The sequence below is a fragment of the Papio anubis genome, chromosome 11, assembly GCF_008728515.1.
Source record: "Papio anubis isolate 15944 chromosome 11, Panubis1.0, whole genome shotgun sequence".
Classification (NCBI taxonomy): Eukaryota; Metazoa; Chordata; class Mammalia; order Primates; family Cercopithecidae; genus Papio; species Papio anubis.
In genome coordinates this window covers 99,546,849-99,565,533 of record NC_044986.1, presented here as the reverse complement: position 1 = coordinate 99,565,533, position 18,685 = coordinate 99,546,849, and the positions used below count along the sequence as shown (strand labels likewise).

At 46.4% G+C, this 18,685-nt stretch overlaps 1 protein-coding gene and 1 long non-coding RNA gene across 11 annotated transcripts in view; one reads left to right on the top strand and one right to left on the bottom strand.

Moving 5' to 3' along the window:
- Window positions 1-352: 352 nt before the first annotated feature.
- Window positions 353-18,685, top strand: part of PDSS1 (decaprenyl diphosphate synthase subunit 1) — a 52,711-nt gene continuing 34,378 nt past the window's right edge. For 3 of the 7 annotated variants that reach the window (XR_002524205.2, XR_001906222.3, XM_003903479.4), the window contains exons 1-5: window positions 353-823; window positions 5,053-5,085; window positions 7,313-7,377; window positions 7,921-8,029; window positions 12,724-12,854. Coding sequence is in view for 4 of the 7 variants with exons in the window: in XM_003903479.4 (XP_003903528.1) it covers window positions 695-823; window positions 5,053-5,085; window positions 7,313-7,377; window positions 7,921-8,029; window positions 12,724-12,854 (467 nt within the window). In the remaining 3 variants the exon portion in view is untranslated. Of the gene's footprint in view, window positions 824-5,052; window positions 5,086-7,312; window positions 7,378-7,920; window positions 8,030-9,285; window positions 10,647-12,723; window positions 12,855-18,685 lie in introns of those variants that run through there. The other 4 variants (XM_017962608.1, XM_021943126.1, XM_017962606.3 and 1 more) reach the window with 4 other exon arrangements.
- LOC116269490 lies at window positions 1,313-17,773 on the bottom strand. Of its 4 annotated transcripts, none has more exons than XR_004177074.1 (3): window positions 17,581-17,773; window positions 11,258-11,414; window positions 1,313-1,388 (listed from the first exon to the last, which is right to left on the bottom strand). It is a non-coding gene; the product is annotated as an uncharacterized LOC116269490 (long non-coding RNA). The 4 variants fall into 4 exon arrangements; XR_004177073.1 differs by lacking the exon at window positions 1,313-1,388 and adding an exon at window positions 5,688-5,726; XR_004177072.1 differs by lacking the exon at window positions 1,313-1,388 and adding an exon at window positions 8,441-8,543.

The following is an 18,685-nucleotide window of genomic DNA, read 5'->3' as shown; positions in this document are numbered from 1 at the left end:
GGTTCACACCCATGTGTGAGCAAGATTGCCAAACTATACCTACAAGGCGTTCGGAGGAGAGTCCAAAAGTCAAGACACTAGGCTACTTTAGCTCCTATTTCACAACAGCCCTGATCGTGGTCGACATGTTCCTAGGAAGATGCGATGGGCTGGAACTTCCTTCAAGAACAGATTGCAAAGGCAGCCGACCATAGCGTGGCGGAAACCGTCGCCTCTGGCTTAGGCTGCGGAGCGGGAACCCGATTCTCTGAGTTATGTTTCTGCCTAAACACGCAGAACAAGAGTTAGTGACTGCAAGAGTCGCGCGCGGTGCTATTTCTTGCTAATAAAAGGTCCCCACAGGGACATTTTGCTATGACTGGAGGCGTGGCCAGTCCCCCTGCACGGCTTCCGGGAAGGGGTGGGGATAGGAGGCTTGCCCCGGGGAAGGTCACGCCCGGGGTCCCCAGACCGGATCTACGCGCGCCCCTGCCCCGCTGCCTCTCGGGAGCGGCCGTGGTCCCCGCTGGCTGCGGAGTGGCAGGTACCCGAGGTCCCGGCGCTGGCAGCCGGGCCATACGCGGGGAGGAGCGAACCGCGGGCCCGGGTGTGGCCGACGCGCTTCCTGTGCCAGGTTTCCGGCTCCGGGTCCCTGGAGGAGGATCGCCGACCAGAGGCGGAGCCGCCGTCCTGCCGCGACTTTCAGACTCCGACCATGGCCTCCCGCTGGTGGCGGTGGCTGCGCGGCTGCTCCTGGAGGCCGGCGGCGCGGAGCCCCGGGCCCGGCTGCCCCGGCCTTGCGGGACCGCGGGGGCCGCAGGCAGCTGCGGACGCCCACGCGCAGGTGAGGTTGGGAGGCGCGCGCCCGGCGGGGCTCAGAGGTCACGGCTCCAATGACAGCGGCGGGCGGAATGAATGGGAGCAGGGAGCACGTGCATCGCGACGCGGGGGCGCACGGGGTAGCTCCGGGGTGGGACTCCAGAGCGGAGGGGTGCCCGCGGTATGACGGAGCCGAGCGTTGGATTGAAGTAGGGGCGCCCTACACGGGGTTGCAGAAAGCGGTGTCTTGGGCATCCCGGGAGCGTTTGGGGCAGTGGAAAAAGCGGTGGTAGCCGGGTCCTGGGGGAAGCGCGGGAGCGATCAGATTGACTGCTGCGATGTGGACAAGGTTAAGCCTGGAGAGCGGCTGCAGCTATTTACTTTCGAGTTAGAGGAAGACAGATCTCGCCTGAAATTTTAGAGTCAAAGGTGCTCAGAGCTGTCTCCGAGAAACGGAGGATCAAATCGGCCTCGGAATAGTCCGAAAAGGTCTTGTGGAGAATGCAGGGCTGGTGCTAGGGTGGACCGGACCTTAGGTGTCCAGCAGTGGCTTCGGAAGGAGAGCATACCTGGATGGGGCTGGAATGGCACTGGAAGGAGAAAGGCCCGAGGCCATCAGGAGGAGAGAAACCCTGGAGTCCTCTAAAGTCAGAGTCTCAGCGATAGCCCATTCTCTCAGGGTCTCCTCTGCTGCCTTTGGGTTCCAATCTCCTTTTTCTCCACTTCTGGTCAGTTTAGCCCCTGTGAGCCCTTCTGCACTTTGTGATGATTCTCAGTGTGCCATGGGGTAGGCCCATGCTATTAGCATAACCGTACAAAATCTATGGACTCACTGTTATTTAAGTTTATTTGAATTTAGTACTCTTTAAATTCAGATTTTGTGTCCGTGTTCTCATCAAACATAATTTCCCAGTATGAAATATATAACACTTATAAATATCTACTTTGTACCAAAGTGGATGCATAGCACAAATTATCCAAAACGAGGCTTGGGCCAGGTGCAGTGGCTCACACCTGTAATCCCAGCGCTTTGGGAGGCTGAGGTGGAAGAATCGGTTGAGGCCAGGAGTTTGGGACCAACCTAGGCAACATAGCGAGACTCTGTCTCTACAAAATATGGAAAAAAAATCACCAAGTGTGGTCGTGCATGCCTGTAGTCCCAGCTACTCAGGAGCCTGAGGGAGGAGGATCGTTCGATTTCAGGAGTTCAAGATTACAGTGAGCTATTTATTATGATAGTGCCAATGCACTCCAGCCTGGGCAACAGTGTGAGACCCTATCTCTAAAAAATCAAAAGCAAAAAAGACATTTGGAGACCAAATGGCAGCTGGGCAACTAGACAAGGCTAGACAGTAAAGAGAACAGAATGGGGGGTGGTGAGGGGCACGTGGAAAAAGAGGCTTAAAGGAGGCTTTGCTGGGATCCATTTCAGGACCGTTCTCTCCAGACTTCAGATATTTCTAGTTCCACAGATGAGGCCAGTATTTGAAGAGATGGGTGCATCCACATGCTTTTTTTTTTTTTTTTTTTTTTTTTGACACAGAGTCTCACTCTGTCTCCCAGGCTGGAGTGCAGTGGCGGAATCTGGGCTCACTGCAACCTCCACCTCCCAGGTTCAAGCAATTCTCCTGCCTCAGACTCCCAAGTAGCTGGGATTACAGGTGTACAGCACTAGGCCCAGCTAATTTTTGTATTTTTAGTAGAGATGGGATTTCACTGTGTTGCCCAGGCTGGTCTGGAACTCCTGACCTCAAGTGATCCACCCCCCTCAGCCTCCCAAAGTGCTGGAATTATAGGCATGAGCCACCACACCTGGCCTGACACTTCTTTTGAAAAAAATTTCATGCCCACCAAGCAACTTTAGCCAGGGAAAGTGTGCTTTTCTGGAGAGAATATGCTTTATGGCCTTCCTGTCTGCCTGAATGATGACAAGGAGGGATTGTGTGGACTCGTGATGCCAAGACCATGTATTTCTGATGTGTGTGTGTCAGTGATGCTTTTCACTGTACGTTAATATGTTAGCATTCTGGTGTCTGCCTCAAGCATGTATGTTTTGGTTTCTTCAGGGCCTGATAGTCCTTGGGGACACAGAACTACAATAACTAAGCCACAGGGACAAATAGCAGCAATAATTAAGCCAAGTCTTGCTCTCCACCAGAGCTCTACTACCTCCTAATGGTTGTACATTCTCCTGACTTCACTAGTAGTGTGAACAAATATTGTAATAGGATAAAAACCAGTGTGCATGTGATCATGCCAAATCACTTCTCAGTATATCTTTGATTTTTTTTTTAAATTTTTTTTTTTAGGGATGGGGACTTTCTGTGTTGACCAGGTTGGTCTTGAACTCTTGGACTCAAGCAATCCTCCATGCTTGAGGATTGGCACACGGCTATGTCTTTGATTCTTACCTAGCACTTTCTCTTTGGCTGAGTGTGGTGACTCACGCCTGTAATCCCAACACTTTGGGAGGTTGAGACAGGAGCATTGCTTTTGCTCAGGAGTTCGAGACCAGCCTGGGCAACTTAGTGAGACCTCCTGATATGGTTTGGCTCTGTGTCCCCACCCACATCTATCTCGAATTGTAATCCCCAGTTACAACTGGGGACCAGGGAGGGTCAAGGGAGAGACCAGGTAGAGGTAATTGGATCATAGGGGTGGATTTCCCCATGCTGTTCTCATGATAGGGAGTTCTCACAAGATCTGATGGTTTTATAAATGTTTGGTAGTTCCTCTTGTGTTCATTCTCTCTCCCGCCGCCTTGTGAAGAAGGTGCTTGTTTCTCCTCCTTCCCCATGATTATAAGTTTCTGAGGCCTCCCCAGCCATCCAGAACTGTGAGTCAATTAAACCTCTTTCCTATAATTATAAATTGCCCAGTCATGGGTAATTTCTTTATAGCAGTGTGAGAACGGACCAATACAGATAATCGGTACCAAAGTAGTCGGCATTGATATAAGACACCTGAGAATGTGGAAATTACTTTGGAACTGGGTAACAAGCAGAGGTTGGAATCGTTTAGAGGGCTCAGAAGAAGAAAGGAAGATGTAGGAAAGTTTGGAACTTCCTAGAGACTTGTCGAATGGCTTTGACCAAAATGCTGAAAGTGATACGGACAATGAAGTCCAGGCTGAGGTGGTCTCAGATGGAGATGAGGAGCTTCCTGGGAATTGGGCAAAGGTCACTCTTGCTATGCTTTAGCAAAGAGACTGGCGGCATTTTGCCCCACCCTAGAGGTCTGTGGAACTTTGAGCTTTAGAGACATCTGAAATTGGAACTTAAATTTAAAGGGGAAGCACAGCATAAAAGTTTGGAAAATGTGCAGCCTAAAGATGTGATAGAAAAGAATTTTCTGGGGAGGAATTCAAGCTGGCTGCAGAAATTTGCATAAGTAACAAGGAGCCCAATGTTAATAGCCAAGAGAATGGGGAAAATGTCTCCAGGGCACGGCAGAGACCTTCTCTGCCGCCCCTCCCATCACAGGCCAGGAGGCCTAGGAGGGAAAAATGGATTCATGGGCTGGGCCCAGGGCCCTGCTGCGCTGTGCAAGATCAGCCTTGGGACTTGGTGCCCTGCTTCCCAGCTGTAGCCAAAAGGGGCCAAGGTACAGCTTGGGCCATTGCTTCAGAGGTTATAAGCCCCAAGCCTTGGTGGCTTCCGTATGCTGTTGAGCCTGCAGGTGCATAGAAGACAACAATTTAGGAACCTCTGCCTAGATTTCAGAGGATGTATGGAAACGCCTCAATGCCCAGGCAGAAGTCAGCTGAAGAGGGAGAACCCTCTTAGAGAACCTCTGCTAGGACAGTGCAGAAGGGAAATGTGGGGTTGCTGCTCCCACACAGAGTTCCTGCTGGGGCACTGCCTAATGGAGCTGTGAAAGGAGGGCCACCATCCTCTACACCCCAGAATGATAGATCCCCCAACAGCTTCCACGGTGCACCTGGAAAAGCTGCAGGCACTCAATGCCAGTCCATGAGAATAGTGGTGGGGGTTGAACCCTGCAAAGCCACAGAAGCAGTGCTACCCAAGTTCTTGGGAGCCCACCCTTTGCATCAGTGTGACCTAGATGTGAGACATGGAGTCAAAGATCATTTTGGAGCTTTAAGTAATGACTGCCCTGCTGAGTTTGGACTTGCATGAGGCCTGTAAGCCCGTTTGTTTTGGCCAGTTCCTACCATTTGGAATGGGAACATTTAACTAATGCCTGTACCCCCATTGTATCTTGGATGTAACTAACTTGTTTTCGATTTTACAGGTTCATAGGTGGAAGGGACTTGACCTGTCTCAGGTAAGACTTTGGACTTGGACTTTGGAGTTAAATGCTAGAATGAGTTAAGACTTTTGGAGACTGTTGGGAAGGAATGGTTGGTTTTGAAAAGTGAGGATATGAGATTTGGGAGGAGCAAGGGGCAGAATGATATGGTTGGTTCTGTGTCTCTACCCAAATCTCATCTCGAATTTTAATCCCCATGTGTCAAGGGAGGGCCTGGGTGGAGGCAATTGGATCATGGGGGCAGATTCCCCCATGCTGTTCTTGTTATAGTGAATTCTTATAAGAGCTGATGGTTTTATAAGTGATTGGTAGTTCCTCCTGTGCTCATTCTCCTTCCTGCTGCCTGTTGAAGAAGGTGCCTTGCTTTCCCTTTTCCTTCTGCCATGATTGTAAGTTTCTTGAGGCCTCCCCAGCCGTTTAGAACTGTGAGTCAATTACACCTCTTTCTTTTATAAATTACCCAGTCTTGGGTATTTCTTTATAGCAATGAGAAAATGTACTGATACACCTCGTGTCTACTAAAAATTTTAAAAATCAGCTAGGCGTTGTGGCATGTCCCTGTAGTCCCAGCTACTCAGGAGGCTGAGGTGGGAGGATAGCTTGAGCCCAGGAGATTGAGGCTGCAGTGAACTATGATTGCACCACTACACTCCAGCCTGGAAAAATAAAATAAAAGTAAATTCATGAGAGGCAAGGTTGACTTTCAGAGAGTGTATGAGGGAAAGGTAAGGAACAAAATCGGAATTAGAAAATGACTATTGCCCTTCTCTTTTCATACTTCATTGCTTTTCTGAGCACTTCTAACCTCACATTGGAAAACTGCTCTAAAGTACTTTTAAAGCAGAAAATAGTAGCTTGATTGAATAGATATAATGTATACTGTGTACTAGGCTCTGAGCTAAGAGCTTTATATATGCTCTCTAAATTAATCTCCACCTGTCTCCATGAGTGGGTATTATCAGAAAGACGTCACAAAGTAACACAAATGTTGAGATTTGAATCGAGATCTGTCTTCCAAAGTCCATGCTACTAATAAATTTTAGGCCACTCGGTGGTAAAAAGCGCCCCCTGTACTAATTAGCTATGTAATTTTAATCCTTCAACCCAGATTAGAGTTCTCTAACTGAATAACTAAAAAGTTATTCAGTTAGTTCAGTTAGTTATTATAACTAATCATAGTTATTTGGTCAAGTGCAGTGACTCACACCTGTAATTCCAGCACTTGGGGAGGCCATGGCAGGAGGATCACTTTTGCTCAGGATTTCTAATAATAATAACTATTACTAGAGACCTGATAATAATTATTAAGTCTCTTACTGAAGAACTTTTACTCTTCCATTAAGATGCCCTTATTGATAAGTATTGTAATAAAATACTGAACTCATATGAATTAATTACCCAGGTAGACTGAAAGACATAGGTTGTCATGTAAAGCATGAGGAAGGATTGTCACTTTGTTTTCTTGTTACATGGTAATTGCCTGGGACATCATGAAAGTTCTTACTGGTTTAATGAATATGTAATGCTGCCAGGGAAAGAAGGAAACTCAGACCAACTACTTTGACTGCTGCCTGGCAAAGTCAACCTTCATTGTCATTGTAATATGGCTAGAGCGATACATGTTCATTAGAGAAGAATCAGAAAATATCTACCAAAAGAAGGAATAAAACAAAACACCCCCACAATCCAATTCATTCCAGAATAACTACTTTTAACACCCTGGTTTATGTGCTTTCAAACTCTGTTCTCCCATGTGTAATATCAAAATGTCCTGAGGTGGGTTGGTTTTTTTTTGACAATATTTATCCAAAAGTACCATTTCCAAAGTATGTTGAGGAACAAGAACTTAAAGTAGACAGTGTTTATATAAATATAAATTCCTTCCTTGCCATTGAAATCTTTTTCCTCTGACCAGTCTTAGTTAAATGGAAGGAAATTGTTCTAAAACTACTTTTCAGGTCTGGAAAGATAGATGTGAATATGGAAATTGACTTTCTTTGGGGCAAGGGATGGACTGAAGATGGTTTTTATTTTCTCCTTTTTTCTTATTTATGTCTTCTGCAATACAAGTATTTTGTAATAACAAAAGGAAACTTTTAAAATTATTCTTTCTCTAAAGTTTGCAATCTGCCTATAAATGGGTGATTAGAAGATAAAGATTATAATTATGGGGGTATTATCATCCAATGTTACAGTTTTTCAGGAATATTCTTACAAATTTCTTGACATTTTTATTTTATAGATACCCTATATTAATCTTGTGAAGCATTTAACATCTGCCTGTCCAAATGTATATAGTATATCACGGTAAGTTTACAGTCCATACTGCAACTACTAAAATTATCCATTTTTAAATTTATTGTTATTAAAAATTTTTTTTTGTAGTGATGGGGAGCTCACTATGTTGCCCAAGCTGGTCTTGAACTGCTGGCCTCAAGCGATCCTCCCACCCTCAGCTTCCCAAAGTGCTGGGATTGCAGACATAAGCACCCGGCCTAAAATTGTTAATTATATTGCCTGTAAATTTCTATTCTAAATTGTAGATCTCTGCCTTTTCAAAAAACAGGAATGTAATAAAGTTTGAGCTCAACGCAGAACACAATGAACATAGTTTAGTTTATCTTTGAATTTGTGGGTTCTCGAGGTCCCATTTATAAAAGTGATCTATTGATCTGTCATTTAGCAAGAACAGAATTCTGTATGTTTTTCCAAATCATAATGACCTTTTCAGATTCATGATTAATTTCTAGCAAGTATTTGGGCTGAATTTTCCATATCTGAGTCTACTAAATATATATGTATATAAAACTTACTTGAAAATGAAGTCATGTGCATTTTTGCATGTCCCAGGTTTCATCACACAACCCCGGACAGTAAAACACACAGTGGTGAAAAATACACCGATCCTTTCAAACTCGGTTGGAGAGACTTGAAAGGTCTGTATGAGGACATTAGAAAGGTGAGTTTTTTATTCTGCTGTGATGTGATGTTTTAGCTTACCAAAACTTACTAAAATTTTATTTTATTTTTTATTATTATAATAATTTTTTTTTTTTGAGATGGAGTTTCACTGTGTCGCCCAGGCTTGAGTGCAGTGGTGCAATTTAAGCTCACTGCAACCCTTGCCTCCAGGGTTCATGCAATTCTCCTGCCTCAGCCTTCTCAGTAGCTGAGAGTATAGGCGTGTGCCATCACGCCTGGGTAGTTTTTGTATTTTTAGTGGAGATGGGATTTTGCCATGTTGGCCAGGCTGGTCTTGAACTCCTGACCTCAGGTGACCTACCCGCCTTGGCCTTCCAAAGTGCTGGGATTACAAAAAAGCAATGCAGGTTTTCACATCTGTACAATGCAGTTTGCAGTCTTGATTCATGTATGGTCAAGTTTCAAATGTTTCTTGAGCAAGAACCACATGTGACCCAGTGCCAGGCAATATGTATTAATATCCATAAAGAGGTTATGGCAGGATTGTGAACCTGAAGAAAAAAAAAGGTCCAGGTAGCTCATGCTTGTCCAATGAGTTATCCCACCTTTCCTCTTAAAACCCACCACCTCCCAGTGACTCCAGCTGTCTCTTACTTATCTAATTCTGAATGTCATTGCCAGTCTGCCCCAAATATGGCTGTCTTCATTCAACTCTTTTTCCTGAAAACTTTCAGTAGTTCCCAACCTCATGTGGTTGGGCACGGTGGCTCGTGCCTGTAATCCCACCAATTTAGGAGGCCAAAGCAAGAGGATTGCTTAAGCCCAGGAATTTGAGGCTGCAGTGAGCCATGATCCCACCATTGCACTCCAGCCTGAGTGACAGAGCAAGACATTTTTTCTGTCTTTAGAAAAAAATTGGCTGGGCACGGCGGCTCACACCTATAATCCTAGCACTTTGGGAGGCTGGGATCACTTGAGGTCAGGAGTTCAAGTGCCTGGCCAACATGGTGAAACTCTATCTCTACTAAAAATACAAAAATTAGCTGGGGGTGGTGGCATGCGCCTGTAATCCCAGCTACTTGGGAGGCTGAAGCAGGAGAATTGCTTGAACCCAGGAGGCGAAAACTCCATCTCTACTAAAAATACAAAAATTAGCTGGGGGTGGTGGCATGCGCCTGTAATCCCAGCTACTATGGGGGCTGAAGCAGAAGAATTGCTTGAACCCAGGAGGTGGAGGTTGCAGTGAGTTGAGATCCCGCCACTGCACTCCAGCCTGGGTGACAGAGCGAGACTCCACCTCAAAAAATAAATAAATACATAAATAAATAAAAGAATAAAATGCTTCCCAGAAATGTCTGTATGCCCCCCCTCAGCTTGCTCACCCTTTACAAGTCCCCACTTTTCTCCTTTCCTCCTCAAGTCCCCAGTACACTGACGACTGTCATATTCTGATGACAACACTACTTCCTGTTTCATAGACAGTAGGGGCTGTGGAAGAAGAACTCCTTCAGCTCCTGTTATGTTGCAATTGGCCAGCTTGCCTGCGCCTTCTCTGGCGATTGCCTGCTCTCCTTCCACCCATGGAAGTCATGTCCCTTCCCTCTCTAGGGGTAATCCCTTAGCCACTTCCCCAGTTCCTTAGGAACTTCCCCAGACATGGCCTCTCCCTCTGTCTGCAAACTTTCATTGGCATGTTCTCTTCTATATCCATTGGGTGTTCAGTTTCTTCACCTGCATTTTTAAAAGGCCCATCCACTGACCCAGTGTTTCACTCCCTCCCTTCCGTCACAGAATCCCCTGCCCTCTGCCTCTCTCCAGTGCCTTCAGGTTCCCTCCACTATTGTACTGGGCCCCCCTTTCCAGCCTCTCCTCTGAAGCTGGTTTTGCTTGGGTGACTGATAGCTTCCCTGTGCTCAATCCAATGGATGTGTTACCAGCAGCAAATCTGTACAGGTTTGCAGCATCCTCAGTTCTTGCCTCCTCAGAAGAAAGAATTCGACTGAGGGGCCTAAGGCAGGAGAGACTGGAGGCGAGTTTTAGAGCAGGAGAGAAAAGTGTAAAGCAGGAAGGGAAGGAAGTAAAGTACACTTGGAAGAGGGCCAAGCTGGTGACCTGAGAAATCAAGTGTGTGGTTTGAGGTTGGAATTTGGGTTTTAGATGTTGGCATACTTCCAGGGACTTGCATCCGGTCTCCCCGGATTCTTCTCTTGGGATGGGCTGCCCGCATGCGCAGTGACGCGCCAGTGTTTCTGAGGGGAGCATGCTCAGTGTGGGTACCGGAGTTTTGCGCATGCTCACTTGAGGCATTCTTCCCATACCAGTCCCAGTGTTCCTAGAAGGACATATACCAATTAAGCTCTGCCATTTTGCCTCTTAGTGTGCATGGTTGAGCCGACTCACCCAACTCCTGAGATCTTATTGGGAAGCTGATCACCAGTTTCAGGTTTTTCTAACGAGAGACTGCCGTCCCTTGGCACCAGCTGTGACCAATTAGTATTTTAGAGACACAGTTAACAACTGCCTGACCATCACCTGATGGTCACCTGACCTTCCTGTTGTGGATGGGGGAGCCCCCTCCTGCCCTGCTCATACCTGACTAGCTGCCTACTGTAGCAGACACTTCCTGGTTTTCTGACCATTGAGCACTATTAACTGTAAGTCCTCCTTGAAACATGATTCCCTTCATGCTGCACTTTCTTCCTCCTCCTTGTCCTGAGAATGTTCTTCAGTTTATCACCTCCACCTCACTTCCTTTCATTCTGCCATTCCCTGGGGTTCCATGGGCCCCCTCCTCTCTCTATTCTTTATATACCCGTGTCCATACTTACGTCTCCCAAATAATATCACTACTCCAGGTTGAATCACATCTCCCACACCCAGGTAGCTAACTGCTCACGGGGAACGCCATGGGGCGGTCATGACGGTCTCAGACTTAACTCAGCTGAGACTCTACTTTTCCCCCACGAGTTGTTCTGCTGTTTTCCTGTTCCTTGGAGAATCTGGGAAGAACCCAGGACTTGTCTCTCTCCTTCCCCTCCATGTGCTTCTAGTCTGCCCTTTGTCAGTCCCCACTGCCACAGGCCAGGCAATTCCATGCCCCTAGTCCTTTTGTTTGTGCTCTTCTCCTTCCTGTCTCAGCTTCCAAGGGGACAGCTTACCTGGGTGACAGCACCGCACCCATCACACTGTGTTGTGTCAAAGGCAGTGATTGTTTTACTTCTCCCCATCTAGACCCTGAGCTCCTTGTAGGCAAGGCTTGTCTTACCTTTTTGACCTCTGTGTCTGTTACAGTGCCTGGCACTAAGTCGGTAATTTGCTGAATTAACGATGGGCCCACTTTGTTGTGTTCACCTGTGCTGGGCTGAGGGTTCATTGGCTCCCACTGCGTCCGGGGGATAAACTCTGACTTAGTCAAGCATGTCCTGGAGTGGCAGATACAAGCGACACATACCTGTCAGCTGGAAGGCTCTCGCCCTCTTTGTGAGTCAGAACCCTGTTTAGGCTTCTAATCCCACATTAAAGCCCATCTCCTCCATGAAATACTTGGTTTTTCTAGCCTGCACTGATCTCTTCCTTCCCTGAACTTTTAATGTGTTTAATGTATAGCATTGTTCATGCTACCACTGGATTCGTCATTGATTGTTTCATATTTGCAAAATGTTTCTCTCTCCAGTTCAATTGTAGGCTCCTTATAATCAGGCAGCCCATGCCTTATATGGGCTCTATGCACTTACATGGGCCTCTGTGAACCCTCAAAATGTCTTTTGCCAAATAAAGGCAAAGCCAGATAGACTGAGCCCTGCTTCTTCTCCTTGGCTGTGACCTTACTATCTTCCTGCCCCTCATAAACAGCTTTGCCCTGAGGAGTTTGAGGCTGCAGTGAGTTACGATCGTGCCACTGCCCTGAGGCCTGGGTGACAAAGCAAGACCTTGTCTCTAAAAAATTAAAAAATTTAAACAACGTTGCCACCCTACCCAGGACACCGACACCCCCCACCTGCTTCACAGGCTCCCGACGGCCACTGGCTTCCACCTTCCCCATCTTTCTCCTCCCGCCTCCATCTTTCAAGCTGCGAACCAGCCCCTGTTCCTTTCGCTGTCCGGCTGTCAATGAGCCCAGAGTCCCTTAGCCACCTAGTGCTTTCTTCCCTCTCCTGCTGTCTCTTGGAGTCTTCTGGTGTCTGATGCTATTAGCAGGGGCAGGTGGCAGTATCTGTTCTAGCACTCAGGCCACTTGTTGCTGATCCAGGCGTTGTTTATGTTCTAGCCTTCAGGACAGCCAGGTGGATGGCCCTGCAGCGTGGGAGCCTTGCCCACGGAGTGTTGAATTTCTCAATTGAAATGAATACACTTAAATCAAACCAAAGTTTTGTAGTAGAAATCTTGGCCAGCCACGGTGGCTCATGCCTATAATCCCAACACTTTGGGAGGCTGAGGCGGGTGTATCACCTGATGTCAGGAGTTTGAGACCAGCCTGGCCAACATGTTGAAACCCTGTCTCTACTAAAAATACAAAAAAGTAGGCATTGTGGCGGATAATCCCAGCTACTTGGGAGACTGAGGCAGGAGAATCGCATGAACCCGGCAGGCGGAGGTTGCAGTGAACTGAGATCATGCCATTGCACTCCAGTCTGGGCAACAAGAGCGAAACTCCATCTCAAAAAAAAAAGAATCCTGATGGCTTTCTGTGCAGTTTTGATGCCATTGTGACACAGAGAAACTTTATTTCAGGAACTGCTTATATCAACATCAGAACTTAAGGAAATGTCTGAGTACTACTTTGATGGAAAAGGGAAAGCCTTTCGACCAATTATTGTGGCGCTAATGGCCCGAGCATGCAATATTCATCATAACAACTCCCGGTGAGCTCTTCTGTTCATTCCTTTTTGGTTCTTATATTTGGGAAGTCTTTCTTCCCAAGGTTACTGTTTCTTTCCCATTTAAGAATTAGCATATACCTGCTGCGTGCGGTGGCTCACGCCTATAATCCCAGCATTTCGGGAGGCCGAGGTGGGCAGATGATGAGATCAGGAGTTTGAGACCAGCCTGGCCAACATGGTGAGATGCCACCTCTACTGAAAATACAAAAAAAAAATTAGCCGGGCGTGGTGGCAGGTGCCTGTAATCCCAGCTACTTGGGAGGCTGAGACAGGAGAATCGTTTGAACCTGGGAGGCAGAGGTTGCAGTGAGCCGAGATCACACCATTACTCTCCAGCCTGGGCGACAGAGTGAGACTCTTGTCTTAAAAAAAAAAAAAAAAAGTAACATGTACCTAAAAATTCACTTTGTGATGTTTAGATTCTGACTTTAAGTCACTAAAGTCACTCTGGAATCTAGTCTGGCATCTTTTTTTTAAAAGACCTTTTAATGTTCATGGAAGAAAAACTTTAACTGCAAATTAACATTTTTTAAAAATTTCAGAGCCAAATTTGGTTTTCTTGTTAGGAAGCAAACAATGTAATACTAGGACAGGTGAATACATTTAATCATCATACACAGGGAACAAAGATTGATTGCTCTAAAGTGATAAGTGCACCATTATGCTGGGCAACAAACTCACACACTGGGGTGGCCGCCTTCTGTGACCTTCTGAATTGTACAGAAGCGAAATCATCTTTAAAGAAGACATTTTGAGCCTGGACGAGGTGGCTTATACCTGTAATCTCAGCCCTTTGGGAGGCCATGGCAGGAGGATCGCTTGAGCCCAGGAGTTTAAGACCAGCCTGAGCATCACAGCAAGACCCTGTCTCTACTAAAAATTTTAAATTAGCCAGGCATGGTGACATATGCCTGTAGTCCCAGCTACTCGGGAGGCTGAGGCAGGAGGATTGCTTGCATGCAGGAGTTGGAGGCTGCAGTGAGCTGTGCTTGCACCAGTACACTCCAGCCTGGGTGACAGAGCAACACGCTGTCTCCAAAAAGAAAGACTTTTTTTGGCTATTGGTTCTCAACTCTTACATTTTGAATATATATAAAAGTTGTAATATTAAAAAAAGCCTGCAATGTTTCAATGTAAAGGAAATCTTAAAAGGTAAAAGGCTTTCCCTCGTATCTCGCCTAGCAATCGCCTCCTCTCTTCCCGTCCATTCTGTATTCGGTCATTCAAGACATTAACATATAATTTTGTGTTCAGCTTTGTTTACTTACCATTGTATTTTAAACTGTTTCGCACATTTCTGAAATGTCTTTGTAATTAGGCCAGGTGTGGTGGCTCACACCTGTAGTCCCAGCACTTTGGGAGGCCAAGGCAGGTAGATCACTTGAGGTCAGAAGTTCAAGACCAGTCTGGCCAACGTGGTGAAACCCGTCTCTACTAAAAATACAAACATTAGCTGGGCATGATAGTGCATGCCTGTAATCCCAGCTACTCGGGAGGCTGAGGCAGAAGAATTGCTTGAACCTGGGAGGCAGAGGTTGCAATGAGCCGAGATTGCACCACTGCTCTCCAGCCTGGGCAACAGAGCAAGACTCAAAAAAACAACAACAAGAAAAGTATAGGAGTTGATTCCTTCGCAGGCAGAATCAGCCTCATCCTGGCATGGAGGGTGCTGAAGAAGGTGCACACACCACGGTCACAAGCCCTGCAGCCCTCTTGCTCTCACTGAGGTTCTTATGTTTGACCTTGCACTCATGCATGAAATGATGACCATCTGCTCATCAAAATCTCCACCTTCGTGAGTGTCCCTTACTGTAGACTGTACTTCAAAGATCCGTTTTAATAGTGATTACGGACATATCCAAAGTGCTGTCTTCTAGGTGAAAGACAAAACCATGTCCTTTGGTAGCAACCTTCTTGCCTAACAGCAGCAGCAGTGGCTGGCTCAGTGACGCAGAACACACACAGAAACCAGGAATGGTTCTAGAGTTGTTAGTGGCCTGACCTTTGGAATCACTGGAGCCAGTCAGTGCTAAACGACTGTTTTGTTACAGTCTTTCCAGTGATAAGCTGTGGTAATTTCCTTAGTTTTTATAGTGCTATAAAAGTTACCTCCTCTGAATACAGGATTGTTATCAAACCTGGACTCTCAACCTGTTATCTAATGTGAAAACTGTGACTTATAATTTGACCCTCTAAACATCTAGTTCAGCTTTGAAAACTGGACTAATGTAATTCAGTGCCATTGACTATTTGTAAAATTGGTATCAACAGATCTCTGTGCAGCACAATTTGGGTAGTCTGTTATCCTGATTGCTGGCAATGATATTCACTTCCTCGAGCTAAAAGAGTTTCACACAGGAATGGATGGTGCCAAGATCCAGGTGCCATTGATAACAGTGTCTTCAGTGAGGCTGCCGAGCAGGCTAGGTTTGGCTTGTCAGAGAAACATGCAGACACCATAATTGTGCTGCATTCAGTGAGTGAAGCAATTTTATAGAAATCCATTTATCATAAACCTTTTTTTTTTTTGAGACAGAGTCTCACCCAGACTGGAGTGCAGTGGCGCGATCTCAGCTCACTGCAGCCTCCACCTCCTGGGTTCAAGCAATTCTCCTGCCTCAGCCTCCTGAGTAGCTGTGATTATAGGTGTGTGCCACCACGACTGGCTAATTTTGTATTTTTAGTCGAGACGGGGTTTCACCATGTTGGCCAGGCTGGTCTCAAACTCCTGACCTCAGGTGATCCGCCCTCATCAGCCTCCCAAAGTGCTGAGATTACAGGCATGAGCCACTGTGCCTAGCCCATAAAGCTCTTTTTTGATCTGGGTTCTTTAATAAAATGAGCTTGCGTTTTGCTGAGCTCTGTTGCAAGTTAGGTTTTCCAGGAGGCAGACTCTGAGATGAAGTCTCAGGACAGGATGTTTATTTGGGATTATCCCTTGGGATTACTGACACCTGAGCCAGGGGGAGAGGAAACAGGACTGGGGAGCAGGAGAAGCTGAGCTGCAATCAACAGCCTGAAACGCCCTCTAGGGTGTGCAGGTAGAATGGCCCTTCATCTCTCAGTCCTCGGATGTGGGCCGCCTCCCGAAGGGGCACAGCCTATGGTGAGAGGACGCTTTGTAGCCGAGGCAATCCTTGAAGAGGCTAAGGAATGAAGGCCAACAGGTACCAACCATACCTGGTACAGCAGCTGGGGCAGAGTCGTGCACTGACGGGGGGTCTGGGGGCATGTCTCGAATCCACCACAACTCTGTTTTCTGGACATGTCAAGTCTAAGTCATCTGTTGCGTGGACTCAGTCTCAAAAAAAAAGTTTTTAAAATAATGAAATGTCTTAACAATTACATCATATAATCTATTGATGGAAATTCCAGTAGACTGTAATGTACTAATACATTTCCCTAGTGTTGAACATTTGTATTATATTTCCCCTTCTCAGTAGATATTTAAGGAATGCCTAAGATGTGTCAATACTGAGTAATGACGCTGTAAGAATGAGTGTCAGATATTGCTTCTTAGTGGCTGCTCACCTCTGCCCACAGCTTTCTCTGCCCTGCTGCTGGCCCTGCCTTGTCCAGCACATTGTCCATGCCCAGGGCTGGCTGCCACTTTAGCTGGGCCTTTCAAAGAGCTCACCGTATATTTGTAGCAAGCAGTGAAATCTCTGGCATTGACCTTTAACCGTCATCAGGATCACTTTCACTTTACCGGAAGGCAGAACAGCAAAAACGCTCCCTCTGAGCCAGACTTGAAATAACATCTCCTGTGGTCCAGAGCGGAGTTCCTCAGCCTCGGGACTGTTGAGATTATGGGCCACATTGTTCTTTGTTGGGGGTCAGTGGGGCTGCCGTGTGCATTACAGGATGTTCAGCAGCATCGCTGTCTCTGCTGGATGCCCCGGAGTTGGTAACTATCAGAAATGCCTCCGGACACTGCCAAATGTCCCACGGTGCCAGACAGCACAGAATCACCCCTGGTTGAGAATCACTGGCCTAGAGAATGTGTTTATATTTTTAATTTCCCTCTTAATTCATAATACACTTCATTGCTCTCAGAAATAAACATGGGAAGGAAATTTTTTTTAACTGCTTTAAGTACTATCACCCAGTGTCCCCATAATTGTTTTTCGTTTTCTTTTTCTTTTCTTTTTCTTTTTTTTTTTTTTTTTTTTGAGATGGCATCTCGCTCTGTCGCCCAGGCTGGAGTGCAGTTGCACAATCCCAGCTCATTGCAACTTCCACCTCCCAGGTTCAGGCAATTCTCTTGCCTCAGCCTTCCAAGTAGCTGGGATTACAGATGCACGCTACCACACCCAGCCAATTTTGTGTGTTTTAGTAGAGATAGGGTTTTGCCATGTTGGCCAGGCTGATCTCAAACACCTGGCCTCAGGTGATCCACCGGCCTTGGCCTCCCAAAGTGCTGGGATTACAGGTGTGAGCCACCGTGCCCGGCCAATTGGAAGTTTTTTCAGTCTGCCTTATGGAAACTGTATAAATTGTTAGTTGCAGAAAACATGGGAGAATATAACAAAAGCCATTGCTAGTTTAAATAGTAAGTTCACTGCTGCCCTCTCCCGGGGAAGTCTGAACTGCAGCCTCATTCTCCCTGTGAGTGATTGGAGCAGGGCTTAGGAAAGTCACAGTGCAGAGACAATGTCCGGCATGGGGACAAGTCACGGTTTTGGCGTGGGTTTGGGTGGTACAGTACCTTAGCAGTTCTGCTCTCCAGTACTTGCTTTCTGCGGACTCTTCTGGATCAGGCACTTAAAGGACTAAATATGTAGGTATTATCTCCATGCCACTTAAGAAGAAGGGACGAGGCTTCTGGAGAGCTGGGCCATTTGTGATTTTGCTTTTGCTGAGAAAGGCTTAGGAAAGTAGGAGGAAACGGCAGCTAAAGATTCAGGAGCATCACCATCTATGTTCAGGGCCAGCAGAGGCCCCTCCAGCCTCAGTGGCCCCAGATCAGTGAACCTGACAGGCTTGCTTGTTGGTGATGTCATAATTGAGGGAGACCATTTTAAACCTTTGACAATCAAAGTTTAATGGCTCCTAGGAGGCTTATCAGATACTGTGTCTTTTTTTTTTTTTTTGCTTCTGAGGTGTGTATTAAATTGGGTATTTTTTGCCAGGCGCAGTGGCTCACACCTGTAATCCCAGTACTTTGGGAGGCTGAGGCAGGCAGGTCACGAGGCCAGGAGATCAAGACCATCCTGGCTAACATGGTAAAACCCTGTCTCTACTAAAAATACAAAAAAATTAGCTGGGCATGGTGGCAGGTACCTGTAGTCCCAGCTACTCCGGAGGCTGAGGCAGGAGAATCGCTTGAACCCGGGAGGTGGAGGTTGCAGTGAGCCGAGATCGCGCGATTGCACTCCAGCCTGGCAACAGAGCGAGACTCCGTCTCAAAAAAACAAAAACAAAAACAAAACAAAACAAATGAGGGATTTTTAAAACAAAACTTTGGAGGGGATTTTAATAAACGATAGGTATATCTTAAGAAACAGCAAGAGGGAGAAACTACTACTTACTGATTTTTATATTTCCCTTTATTAAGCTTTTCAGTTGTCCATTAAATGTTCCCTGCTAGATTACAGGGAGTTCTTAACTTAAGATTCAGGGGAGTTGTGGGGTATCTGTAAACCACTTGACATTGTATGCAGTATTTTGTGTATATTTGGATTTTTCTGGGGAAGGGTTTCTATGGCTTACAGTTTATTCTCAAAGGGAAGTAGGGCCCTGAAAAGCTTAGGACCCCGTGTTTGTTTTCTTTCTGAATCTTGCTAACCATGGTATCTGGGTAGAGAAAGTAG